General features: G+C 45.6%; 1 protein-coding gene across 1 annotated transcript; it reads right to left on the bottom strand.

The window, feature by feature from the left end:
* Window positions 1–2,736: 2,736 nt before the first annotated feature.
* LOC146984665 (uncharacterized) lies at window positions 2,737–9,229 on the bottom strand. The gene is made up of 6 exons (XM_085782019.1): window positions 8,847–9,229; window positions 7,691–7,898; window positions 6,967–7,379; window positions 6,083–6,137; window positions 5,168–5,936; window positions 2,737–4,325 (listed from the first exon to the last, which is right to left on the bottom strand). The coding sequence occupies exons 1-6, from the start codon at window positions 8,967–8,969 to the stop codon at window positions 3,542–3,544; spliced, it is 2,352 nt and encodes a 783-aa protein (XP_085638145.1). The 5' UTR covers window positions 8,970–9,229; the 3' UTR covers window positions 2,737–3,541.
* Between the last annotated feature and the right edge of the window lie 1,649 nt (window positions 9,230–10,878).

Genomic DNA, 10,878 nt, shown 5'->3' with positions numbered 1-10,878 from the left:
GTGGCGCCACTGAGTGTCCAGCATGCAGCAGACGATCCAGCAAGAACTTTGGACTGGTTAAGGTTAGTAAAAATGACATGTCCAGGTGTAATTAAGAAATAGGCTAAGTGAATCAAGGGATGATAAGTTCCTAACTCTGGGCAGGAAAGTGCTAGACTCGTGAAACCAACGTGTGTGGATAGCTGAGGACCTAAGCTTTCCAACGATACCGAGTCCGACCCAACTTTCTCAAAATAAGGGGGCGTGGCCTCGAAAAGAAGGGCGAAATCGGCTGTATCTCAAGAACGGTAAGTCAGAAAAATACGAGCCACACACCATCGTGTTCAGCGTGGTCGAATTATGGGGGAAAGCCGTCGGGTCCGACAGTGTCCGACCTTCCCTCGGCGAGTTATGGCCGAAAACGCACCTAGGCGGGCCAAAGTGGGCCAAAATTGGCCTCCACATGCTCCCAGGCTCATATCTCTGGCTAGGAATGTGCTAGAGACGTGGGGAAAAGTTCTACGGAAAGCTACGGACCTCAGCTATCCAGAAAAAACAAAGTCCGACGTCACTTTCTATATTTCCGCTAGTAGTTTTTTGCAGTTGAGTGAAAAGAGGGAAGTATTTGGACTCTTTGGCTGTGCCCCATTTTTTTTTTTGGGCACAGGTGGCGCCACTGAGTGTCCAGCATGCAGCAGACGATCCAGCAAGAACTTTGGACTGGTTAAGGTTAGTAAAAATGACATGTCCAGGTGTAAGTAAGAAATAGGCTAAGTGAATCAAGGGATGATAAGTTCCTAACTCTGGGCAGGAAAGTGCTAGACTCGTAAAACCAACGTGTGTGGATAGCTGAGGACCTAAGCTTTCCAACGATACCGAGTCCGACCCAACTTTCTCAAAATAAGGGGGCGTGGCCTCGAAAAGAAGGGCGAAATCGGCTGTATCTCAAGAACGGTAAGTCAGAAAAATACGAGCCACACACCATCGTGTTCAGCGTGGTCGAATTATGGGGGAAAGCCGTCGGGTCCGACAGTGTCCGACCTTCCCTCGGCGAGTTATGGCCGAAAACGCACCTAGGCGGGCCAAAGTGGGCCAAAATTGGCCTCCACATGCTCCCAGGCTCATATCTCTGGCTGAAAAGCGCACTTGCAAGATCAGTCGTCCGTCTCGGTGTTACAAATCTCGTCAATGGATAGAAGTATCGCGAGAAACTGCTTTACGGCAGTACGAGATAAGAACGCATATGACGTCATGCATGTCACGAATCGTGATTGGTTTGAGTTCGGAAAGTCGGAGGAAACCATGGAAACATGAAATGTTTACTGATGAAGTTCAGCTTGTGGCTAACAGGGAGCTAATGCTAACACAGATACACACACCATGGGTCTTTTATAAGATAATGTAATACATCATGACACACACACACACACCTTCGCGTTTTGGAACCTTTATTCCTGTGTGTGTATGTCTGTGTCTTTGTGCCTGTGTGTGGCTGTATTAGCGTTAGCGCCATGTTAGCATTAGCTCCGTGTTAGCATAGCGTTAGCTCCGTGTTAGCATTAGCTCCGTGTTAGCATTAGCGCCGTGTTAGCGTTAGCTCGGTGTTAGCAGGGCTTAGCAAACAGCAGTAAACACAAGCACGTGTAGGGGGGGTGGAGGAGGTGGCGGCGGCGAGTTTTTTTTTTTTTTTTTACGACAGTGACATGTGCCTACCAGAACTGTGGGGGAGCTCCGGAGAGGGAAAAAAAGAGAAACCAACGAAGGAGCGAGCTATTTCCGGCCGAGCTGCATAGTTCTGCTTTAAAACAATAAATCATAGCCTACTGAAACCAGTATTTATTGTGAAAGCATTCCCCCACAGCTCATAATACTTTGTGCAACAAAAAGCATTCAAGTATTAAAATGTACAGTTTTGGGAAGGTGGGGGCATTTGATATCATTTATCCATTTATCATTTAAAAATATTTAACTTTTAATTTTCAAATCACACATTTTTCTTTACGTTGTGTCATTTCGTTTTTAAACTGATCTTCAACAATTCAGGCACTTTTCAACCATTTTATGTAATTCAACCTCCTGCTAATAAGTTCTACTATTCTGCTATTGCTTTGTTCAAATTTAATTCTCCAGCAAAAAACATTCAACAGTATTGGTTCTACTTGGTAGCATCAGGAGATCAGATTTCATATTTTCTCCTTTACAGTCAGTAACTCTGTTTCTGACTGAGGTGTTGGTCTGTGGTGCAATGTCACCGTTTCCTACATCACCTTTCTCTTTCTGATCCAGAGTGCCAGTGACACACACACACACACAAATCTGAAAAGTCAGTCAGTCAATCAACTGATTGACTGACTTTTCAGTTAGTCACCGAGAGTCCAACACACACAAAGAGAAGTTGACAGCTCCTTAATGTCAGCGCTCAGAGAGATGATCATGTGTCTGTCTGACTATCTGTCTGTACAATGTGTGACTTGTGGGTTTGATTCCCATGTTGACAGAAACCCTCTAACTATGATGGAGCCTCAGACTGAAGCTTTGATTTTTGCTCTGTTACATGATTTGTTCTTGTGTAGCCTCAATGAATCAATTCAACTTTTCCAACTCTTCAACTGTTAGACTTACACATGCAGGATTTTCAATTTTTTTTTTTTGCCTTTGTCACATTTCTACAGCTTTTAGCCCTTTTACAACCATTAATCTTTCTTTCATTTTCTGGACAGAATAAGCACATGAGAAAAGAGTGACTAATAAGTGATTATCAATGCAACACAACTCAGCTTTATTTTTCAGTCATTGTGGGGCAGAACCTGCCATTCAACATTTCATATAATTTAGAAAATAGGGGGGGGGGACAAATGTGTCACAAATATTTCTACAGTAACTGAATGATGTATGAACAGCTGCTTCACTCTGATGAAGTGTTGTCAAATAACCCCCATCATCAGCTACACCCTCTAGTCTAGTCTAGTGTTGCTCTGAAGAATCACTCGGGACTCGGGAGTGGATCAGTCGAGTCCATGCTGCAGCTCGGCTGCTTTCACTTATATTCTCACAGAATGTCTCTAATAAGACTCGGTACAAAAAATCTTTGTTTACTTCTTCATGAATGAAATGAGGTCCTAAGTGTCAATCATTTCCGTTTCTTACAGAGTTTCAGCAAAACACAGCAACTGTTCAGCTTAGTGTATGATGAGGATCAGGGTGAAACCATAGATTTATTCATAAAAACAAGATGCGCAAAATATAACTGTATTTTCCAGCCGGGGCTGACACGTGTGACACACGTCACATCTGTGCATTAAGTACTGAGGGGAAACTGTTGTTAACCAAGACAAAGTTCCAGCAATAAGTCTTCCTCAAACCACAGACTGTGGTTCAGATGTTTTCAGTCTTGAAGCCAAGTGAAACTACTAAACTACCGACACTGCACTGATCAAAGACATGAGGCTGATGTTGACCTGAACATTTCTCCTCTAAAAACAGAAGAGGGGCAGAACCTCATGATCTCAGCTGATCTTTTATGACTTTGATCCTCATTGATTTCTGATACAGATGTCAGGTGTTACTGGTTTGTGAACTCCTGCGTCCAGGGGAACTCCTCCTGGGCTTTTCTGCTCTTGCTGCAGGAGTCGACTGTGTCCACAGAGTCGTCTCCGCAGCAGTGTTTCTTGAGCTGCCTGGAGTCGGAGAAGCCCTGGCTGCAGCGGCTGCAGGAGTACAGCTTCACGCCGGTGTGGATCTGCATGTGAGACTTGAGCTGGTTGGACTGCCTGAACTTCTTACTGCACACCACGCACTGGTAGGGCTTCTCTCCGGTGTGAACCAGCTGGTGGCGGTGGTAGTTCTGTGGCGTCCTGAACTCCTTCCCACACTGCTCGCACCTGTGCGGCTTGACTCCGGTGTGCAGCAGCTGGTGCTGCTTCAGTTGGGACGAGAGCAGGAAAGCTTTCTGACAAACACCGCAGACGTACGGCCGGTCGCCGCTGTGCTGCCTCATGTGGTACAGGTACAGGTGTCGCAGGTGGAAGGACTTTCCACAGGTGTCGCAGGTGAACTCCTTGTTCTCTGCGTGGCTCTTCTCGTGCGTCCTCAGGGTGGAGCTGCTGCCGAAGCTCTTCAGACAGACTTTGCAGCTGAAGGGTTTGGCCCCGGCCAGTCTGCGTTTCCCCAGTCCTGCGTTCTTCCCTTTGTCATCATGAACCAGCTGCTGGTGTTTCTGCAGCTGACAGTTGTAGAAAAACGTCTTCCCACACAGATCACACATGAATGGCTTTTCCACACCGTGAACCAGCATGTGGGTCTTCAGGGCCCAGGTCCCAGTGAAGCCCTCCCCACACTTATCACACCTGAAACACACAGACAGAAACACAGGAGGGTTTAGATCAGGGATTAAAAAGTAGATTAAAAAGTAAAGTCTTCGACTGAAACGAATACATCAGACCTTTGAAGCCTACAATTTTAAAAGTCTTCAACATTGGTTTGTTTTGGCATCTTTGTTTCTTCAGTAAAACAAATCCAGATCATTTTGAAACATGTAAAACCCATCAGCTGCTCGCTCTGGGTCGATGACAGTAGAGAGCATCAAGACGGTTGGAGGAGGAAACATTACAGGACTGAGTCACATGTTTGAGCCTCAGTCAGACTTAGACCTTGTCCACATGTTAACGGGGGGCCCCCTGGTGGCTGGGGGCCCCCAAAACCGGATACTTTTCTATGAATTTGGCTTAATCATCCACACACCTAAATGGCGTTTTTTGTTCCGTAAGAAATTCTGGACAGAACGCCATTTTCGCGTTTATGTGTGGAGAAGGAAAACAGAGTTTTTGGTTACACAGGGGGCTGGCCCGGGGTTTGGGCCGCTGCTTGCCAGGTAGCATGTTGCTGCTTGAGAAGCAGCTTGGCAAAGCTGATTTATTATTATTAATTATTAATTAACACATAACATGCGGTGCGTTTGCTGCATGCATGTCACATCTACTGAGTTGCTTTGTGCATTTGATGTGCGTCTACATTGAAAGAAATAGATCTCTGTGCGCAGTAGACGCTACATGTGAACAGCCCTTTACAAGAGAATGAATATGAAGATCTACCTGCTTTTCTCTCACATCATCACTCACATCACTCTGTTCACTTGTCCACCTGCAGAGTTAAGTTAAGTTGTTGTATTGTTGTGTGTTAATGTAATCACCTGAAGGGTTTCTCTCCATTGTGGCGCCGCAGGTGTCTCTGGAAGTTGTACTTGAGCCCGAAGCTGAGCCCACAGGTCTGACACACGAAGGGCTTCACTCCGGTGTGGACCACTTGGTGCTGCAGCAGACCCATCCTGCACTTGAAGGCCTTGTCGCACTCGCTGCATTTGAAGGGCCGCTCCTCCGAGTGCGACCTCTTGTGGACACGCAAGTTGCTGGTGGTGGAGAAGCTCTTCCCGCAGGTCGGGCAGGAGTACGGCCGGGCGCCGGTGTGGACCGTCTGGTGCTCTCGGAGGCTCTTCTTCCTGGTGAAGCTCTTCCCACACACGTCACACATGAAGGGCTTGACTTTGGCGTGCGACACCTCGTGGTAGCGGAGGGCGCTGGCGGAGGTGAAGGTGCGGTCGCAGGTGTGGCACTTGAGTGGCATCTTCTCCAGGCGGTGAGACGCCTGGTGGACCCGGAGCTGCCGCAGCAGCCTGAACTTCCTGTCGCACTGGTTGCAGCTGAGCAGCTTGTCGGGGTCGTTCTCCTGAGCCTCCCGGAGCTGGTGGCTGAGCAGGTGTTTCTGCAGAGTCTTGGCCTTGTAGAAACCTTTGTCGCAGGAGCTGCAGGGGAACGGTTTGAGGTGACAGGACAGGTGTTTGCTCAGCTGGTGCTTCTGATGGAAACCTTTGTTACAGAGCTCACAGAAAAACCTCTTCTCTTTGTAAAGCTCCCGCCTCCTCCTCCTCTTCTCCACCTCCTTTTGCTCCTCCTCACTCACACCTGCAGACAAAAAAAACAGGGTTTACATTCAAAGACATAGAAAGGCAAAGAAAGAATAATCAAAACATATCATAAACAAAAACTGGCCAGAGACCACTTTAGGTTCTTCACATAATATTTATCTGAATGTCCTCTCAGACTCTCACCTGATTGACTCTCTTTTCCTTTCTCTTTAACAGTTTCCGTCTTCATCCCCGACTCCTGAAAACAGAAACAGCAGTGACTCTATTGTTGTGATCCGACACTGTCTGTTTTATCAACCTGAGCCACCTTGTCAGTGAAGCTGTAACAGATGTGATTAACAGAGTATGAGCCAGCGATTACTGAATCATTATTTATCTCACACTCGTGATTCAGGATTTTTTTTTTCCCCCCAGCAGCACAGTCGGAGCCCAGACAGCTGAAGTCCGACCGTGGCAACGATGTGACAGACTCTTTCACTTCAGATCACTGTGGCTGATGTGATTTTTTTTGGATTGGATTGGATTTGCGACATGTGTGACCTTTGTAAAATCTCTTAAAGCAGAAGTAAGCGATCCAGTCGTTTTGGCTAACTTCTTGTCAGCCGATGGAGTTAGCAGCCCCCGCCCTTGTCCCTACGTCACCACATTCATGCGCATCCCTTGGCTGCACAGAGAGGACCGCCCCTTTATGCCGTTCTCTCTCCTCATTGGATAAAGGTTGTAGGATACAAGGAAAGTTTTCTCCTCGGCTTACAGCAGAGCAGAGTGACTGATAGACCCGTGTTTCAGACCAAACACTCTATGTAAGTGATTGCTGTCGGACGATATAACTATTTAAGACTTATATTAACACAAACATTCCGCTTACTTCTAGGTTCACACACACCCACGGACAAAGAAATATGACAATATGCAATAACTAGTGCCCATAGATGAGAGATGTGCATACAAAATGATATGGCATACAAAGTGTATGAATGTTTTTTAATTTTTTTATCGTTTGACAGCCCCTATTATTCACGTCTTATATGTGTTTAGTATTGACCAGTATCAATAATCTGACTTACATTCACAGCTGGTTTTTCTTCGTTTGTGGGCGGGTCCTCACTGACTGTCACCGACACACCTGTGAGCTCATTGGTTGGCTGATCATTAACCACGAGGAGCGATGCGATGTGAGAGGACGACTGGATCGCATCTGGAGATTCGTCATTGTCTGTGGACGTCTGGATCGATTCCAAGACCTCAGCGTCAGCCGGTCCCGGATCAGGGGGAGGATCTGGTTTCTCCTGCAACATCTGTGTGCAGGTGCTGCTCTGCTCTGCAGCCGGCCCGGGGAGCGGCTGGCTGATGATGACCAGAGGGACCTGAGGCCTGCTGCTGGACTTGTGTGTGGGTTTGGTGGAGCTGAGGATGGCCATGGCCAGAGCTGCAGGATTGGCAGCTGGTTGGTTGATGTCCAGTGACGTAGAGGGGCCACCTGAAAGATTCAGATAATAACTATGTCAAATTCAATTACAGAATTAATGTCAGATAATAAATGTTCAGGTTGATGTACAGGAACATTTTTAGTTTCAGGAGTTTGTAAAGTTAAAAACTAATTAGACCTGTTTTCACCGTGTCGTTATTCAGGGATATTTATTAATATCTAACTTAATGTTTACGGTGTTTCAGTGTTTTCACATCGTCAGTCGTATTTTCTTGTACATTTTTGACAGTGATGCTTCAGAAATATTCTCCCTTCTCACATTGCAGTGTACCCAGGTTCTCTGTGATGTTTGGACCACTGACCTGCTGGTTTGATCTTATAAAGCGTCTGAGCTTGGTTCTTCTTGGCTGCTGGGTTGTTCTGGTTCTTCATTTGAGACTCCAGATGTTTCACTTCCTCCTTCAAGGCTTCAGTGTCCTTCTCTAAACTCACGTACAGCTCTCTGAAAACTCTGCAGATTTTACGAACAGCCTCTCTGGACATGACATGAAGGACGGCAGTCAGCTGAATCTGCAGGAGACAGGACATGAGGTATGAAGGTAAAGTAGAAATCGCAAGCAATGCTGAAGGGGCTGAATTGTTTCACTTGCTGAATGAGTCAGTGTTTGGAGATTAAAGTGAGGACGATGTTATTGAATTGATGATTATTGTTAGAAGCTGTGACTTCTCAGTTCAGTGGATTTCCAGTCTCCACCTCAAAAGAACACAACAGGAACTGAGTGCAAGTGAAGAGATTTATTAACCAGACTACCAATCTAATAACAGTCAAGATGAAAGAAATAATAAAGAGAACTGGGTGATGAGTTGGCAGTGGTGGGAGAAAGTATTTTATACATAGAATAAAGCTTTGAAGCCATGATCGATCCAACCATATCATTTCTGTTTAATTACAGCACTGTCTCACTGCTTTTTACATTGTTGCTATTTATTTTTATTTATTTTAATCTGCTGGTATTATTTGTCCTTTTATGGTCTTATTTATCTTTTGTGGATTGTCTGTCTGATGGATTGCCCCAGATAAGTACCAACAGGATTTCGTTGCACCATTGTACAATGACAATAAGTCTGTTATTCTGAAAGTGAAGTCGTATCGCCACTTCACTTTAAGATAATGATTATGTTATGATCAATATGATTGTGTACAACTATCTGAGCTCCGTGAGTTTCCCTTGACTAAATCCCCACATTACATCTTCTTCCTTTACTTTAAATAATTGTGTTGGGGGGAAAAAGAAATAAGTTGTTTGTTGTTGTTATTGTTGTTTGGACACACGGTGGCATCCGACATAGAGGGAACAAATGTGTGAGCAGCAGAATAATGTTGTTGTTGCTGCTGTAACCGAAGTAGGAAGTGACGGCGGATATTCCTCCAGAGCTTTCGCTCTGTCAGGTGAACTTCCTCCGTCTTCCTCCTCCTGTAAACCGACTCTGCCTGTTTCTACCACACGTCCTCCTCACCTGCGTGTCTTTGCCGTCGGTCCCCTGCTGTCCCAGCCTCTGGACACACTCGGAGACAACAGCCTCCACCGCCGCCTCCATGATCAGCTCCGTCTGCCTGGAGAAAGTTACCAGCGCCGCCATGTTGGCTCTGCGCCGCTCGCACTCACTCACCCGGCCGGGGCAACAGACTGCGGGGCAACAAGCTGCTGGCTGCAGCCTGCAGGGTTTAACGGGACTCGGGGCAGCCGGTCCGGTCCCAGTCCGGGGTTCAGGGGCGTGTCGGAGACGGTAGGACCGTAGGAGAAAGTCTGACAAACACGGTCAAGATGTTGACGTTAGCCCGCTGACTCACTCGGTTTACATCCGGTTCCCCGCCGGCGGCTCTTCTCCTTCCTGGGTTTTACAGGGGGTCGTGTCCTCGCGGCCCCTTGCTGCCCCTCACAGGCCGAGAGAGAGACTGTGGAGCAGGGGTGTCAAACTCATCAAACTCATGGCCAGACCATACCAGTGAAATAACAGCACAATAACAATAAGTCTAAATATGAAAATGAACCCTCCTTTTACAGAACACGTTATGAGTAGCCTAACCTAAAATTTCTTGAGGAAAAAATACCTGCCATTTCAACAATATTATGCTACTTCTGACTTTGTGAATCTTTTTAACACTTTTTTATAGCCTTTTTTTTTCAGGTTACAGAACACAAAACAATAAATCAACCCCACTCCCCACAAGGCCAAAGAGAAATTAAATAAATAGGCTAAAAAAAGAAGAAGAAGGAAAAAAAATAGAGGAGCAATACTACATATAGATGTACACACTCAAAGGAAAAAAAACATTAAAGCAAAAGTAAGCATCCGGTCGTTTTGGCTAACTTCCTGTCAGCCGATGGAGTCAGTCCCCGCCCTTGTCCCTACGTCACCACATTCACACGCATGGCTGCACACACAGAGAGGACCGCCCCTTTATGCCGTTCTCTCTCCTCATTGGATAAAGGTTGTAGGATACAAGGAAAGTTTTCTCCTCGGCTTACAGCAGAGCAGAGTGACTGACAGACCCGTGTTTCAGACCAAACACTCTATAGGCTAAGTGATTGCCCTCGGAAGATATAACTATTTAAGACTTATATTACAATTATAACATTCCGCTTACTTCTGCTTCAACATATTCCTACACATGCTCACTCATATGTGGACACACCCGCTCACGCTGTCCCTCGGCCATTCAGGAACTGAACTCCTGCTCCCCAATTCTCCTTCCTCCCCCACAACACAGCAATTTTGAGACCACGGACTGTGCAATAACTGCTGCCATGGACAATTGCAATTATGCACTTGAATCCTTTTTTGCAGCACTTATGTATTCTATATTGTATCCTCTTCTACAGTATTGTAGGTTAGGGTCTTAATGTGAGTGTACGTGTGTGTGGAGTGAATGGATCCAGTTAGTACAACTGTTTGTTTTGATACTGAATATTCTTGTATCTTTGGTGGTTGAATCCTGAACGATGTGGTGTGTGAACGTGATGAGCAGTAGGCTAATGGTTTGGTCAGTTTGGTCCCATGATCTCAGTCTAAACACACCTGCGGGGTTACCTGCTGTAGAAGAGCAGAACAAGCACAGTTTAATTAGAAATGTATTTATTTCTGTCATCAAGTCCCATAAAGATGAAAACAGAGTCACAACAACCAAACTTATACTCAATTCTCTCTCTGGACAGATTCAATAAAAATCAAGACTCTCGTCTGTTTCTCACAGTGCAAACATGCAAACATATTGACTCCCTTGGACAGGTGAAAGTACAGGTGAGACCCACTCTCTGTAGACGTCATAGTGTGCACACTATCATGAATCTGGAAATACTTTCAGTCGAAGGTGATGAAGATGAGATGAGGATGATGACGACACAAAATGGTCAAATAAAAAAAAAAATTAACTGGTGTTAGTTTACTTTTCTGTCAAACATCACCTAACATGAGGATTGATGAAATATGGAAAATGATCAAATAAAACTGATGTTTGTGGTTGGAGTTTATCAATAGTCTATCATCA

Source organism: Trachurus japonicus, chromosome 7, assembly GCF_045865225.1.
Source record: "Trachurus japonicus isolate A0001 chromosome 7, Traja_1.0".
Taxonomy (NCBI): Eukaryota; Metazoa; Chordata; class Actinopteri; order Carangiformes; family Carangidae; genus Trachurus; species Trachurus japonicus.
The sequence above is the reverse complement of the archived record's forward strand: the minus strand, read 5'-3'. Positions and strand labels throughout refer to the sequence as shown.

What these genes read in the sequence shown, in the direction of transcription:
- LOC146984665 (XM_085782019.1), bottom strand. Translation starts at nt 8,969, where the DNA reads ATGGCGGCGCTGGTAACTTTCTCCAGGCAGACGGAGCTGATCATGGAG. An exon ending in CCGACGGCAAAGACACGCAG is followed by an intron (nt 7,899 to 8,846) that starts GTGAGGAGGACG and finishes TGTCTCCTGCAG; the next exon opens with ATTCAGCTGACTGCCGTCCT. An exon ending in AAGAAAAACCAGCTGTGAAT is followed by an intron (nt 6,138 to 6,966) that starts GTAAGTCAGATT and finishes TTCTGTTTTCAG; the next exon opens with GAGTCGGGGATGAAGACGGA.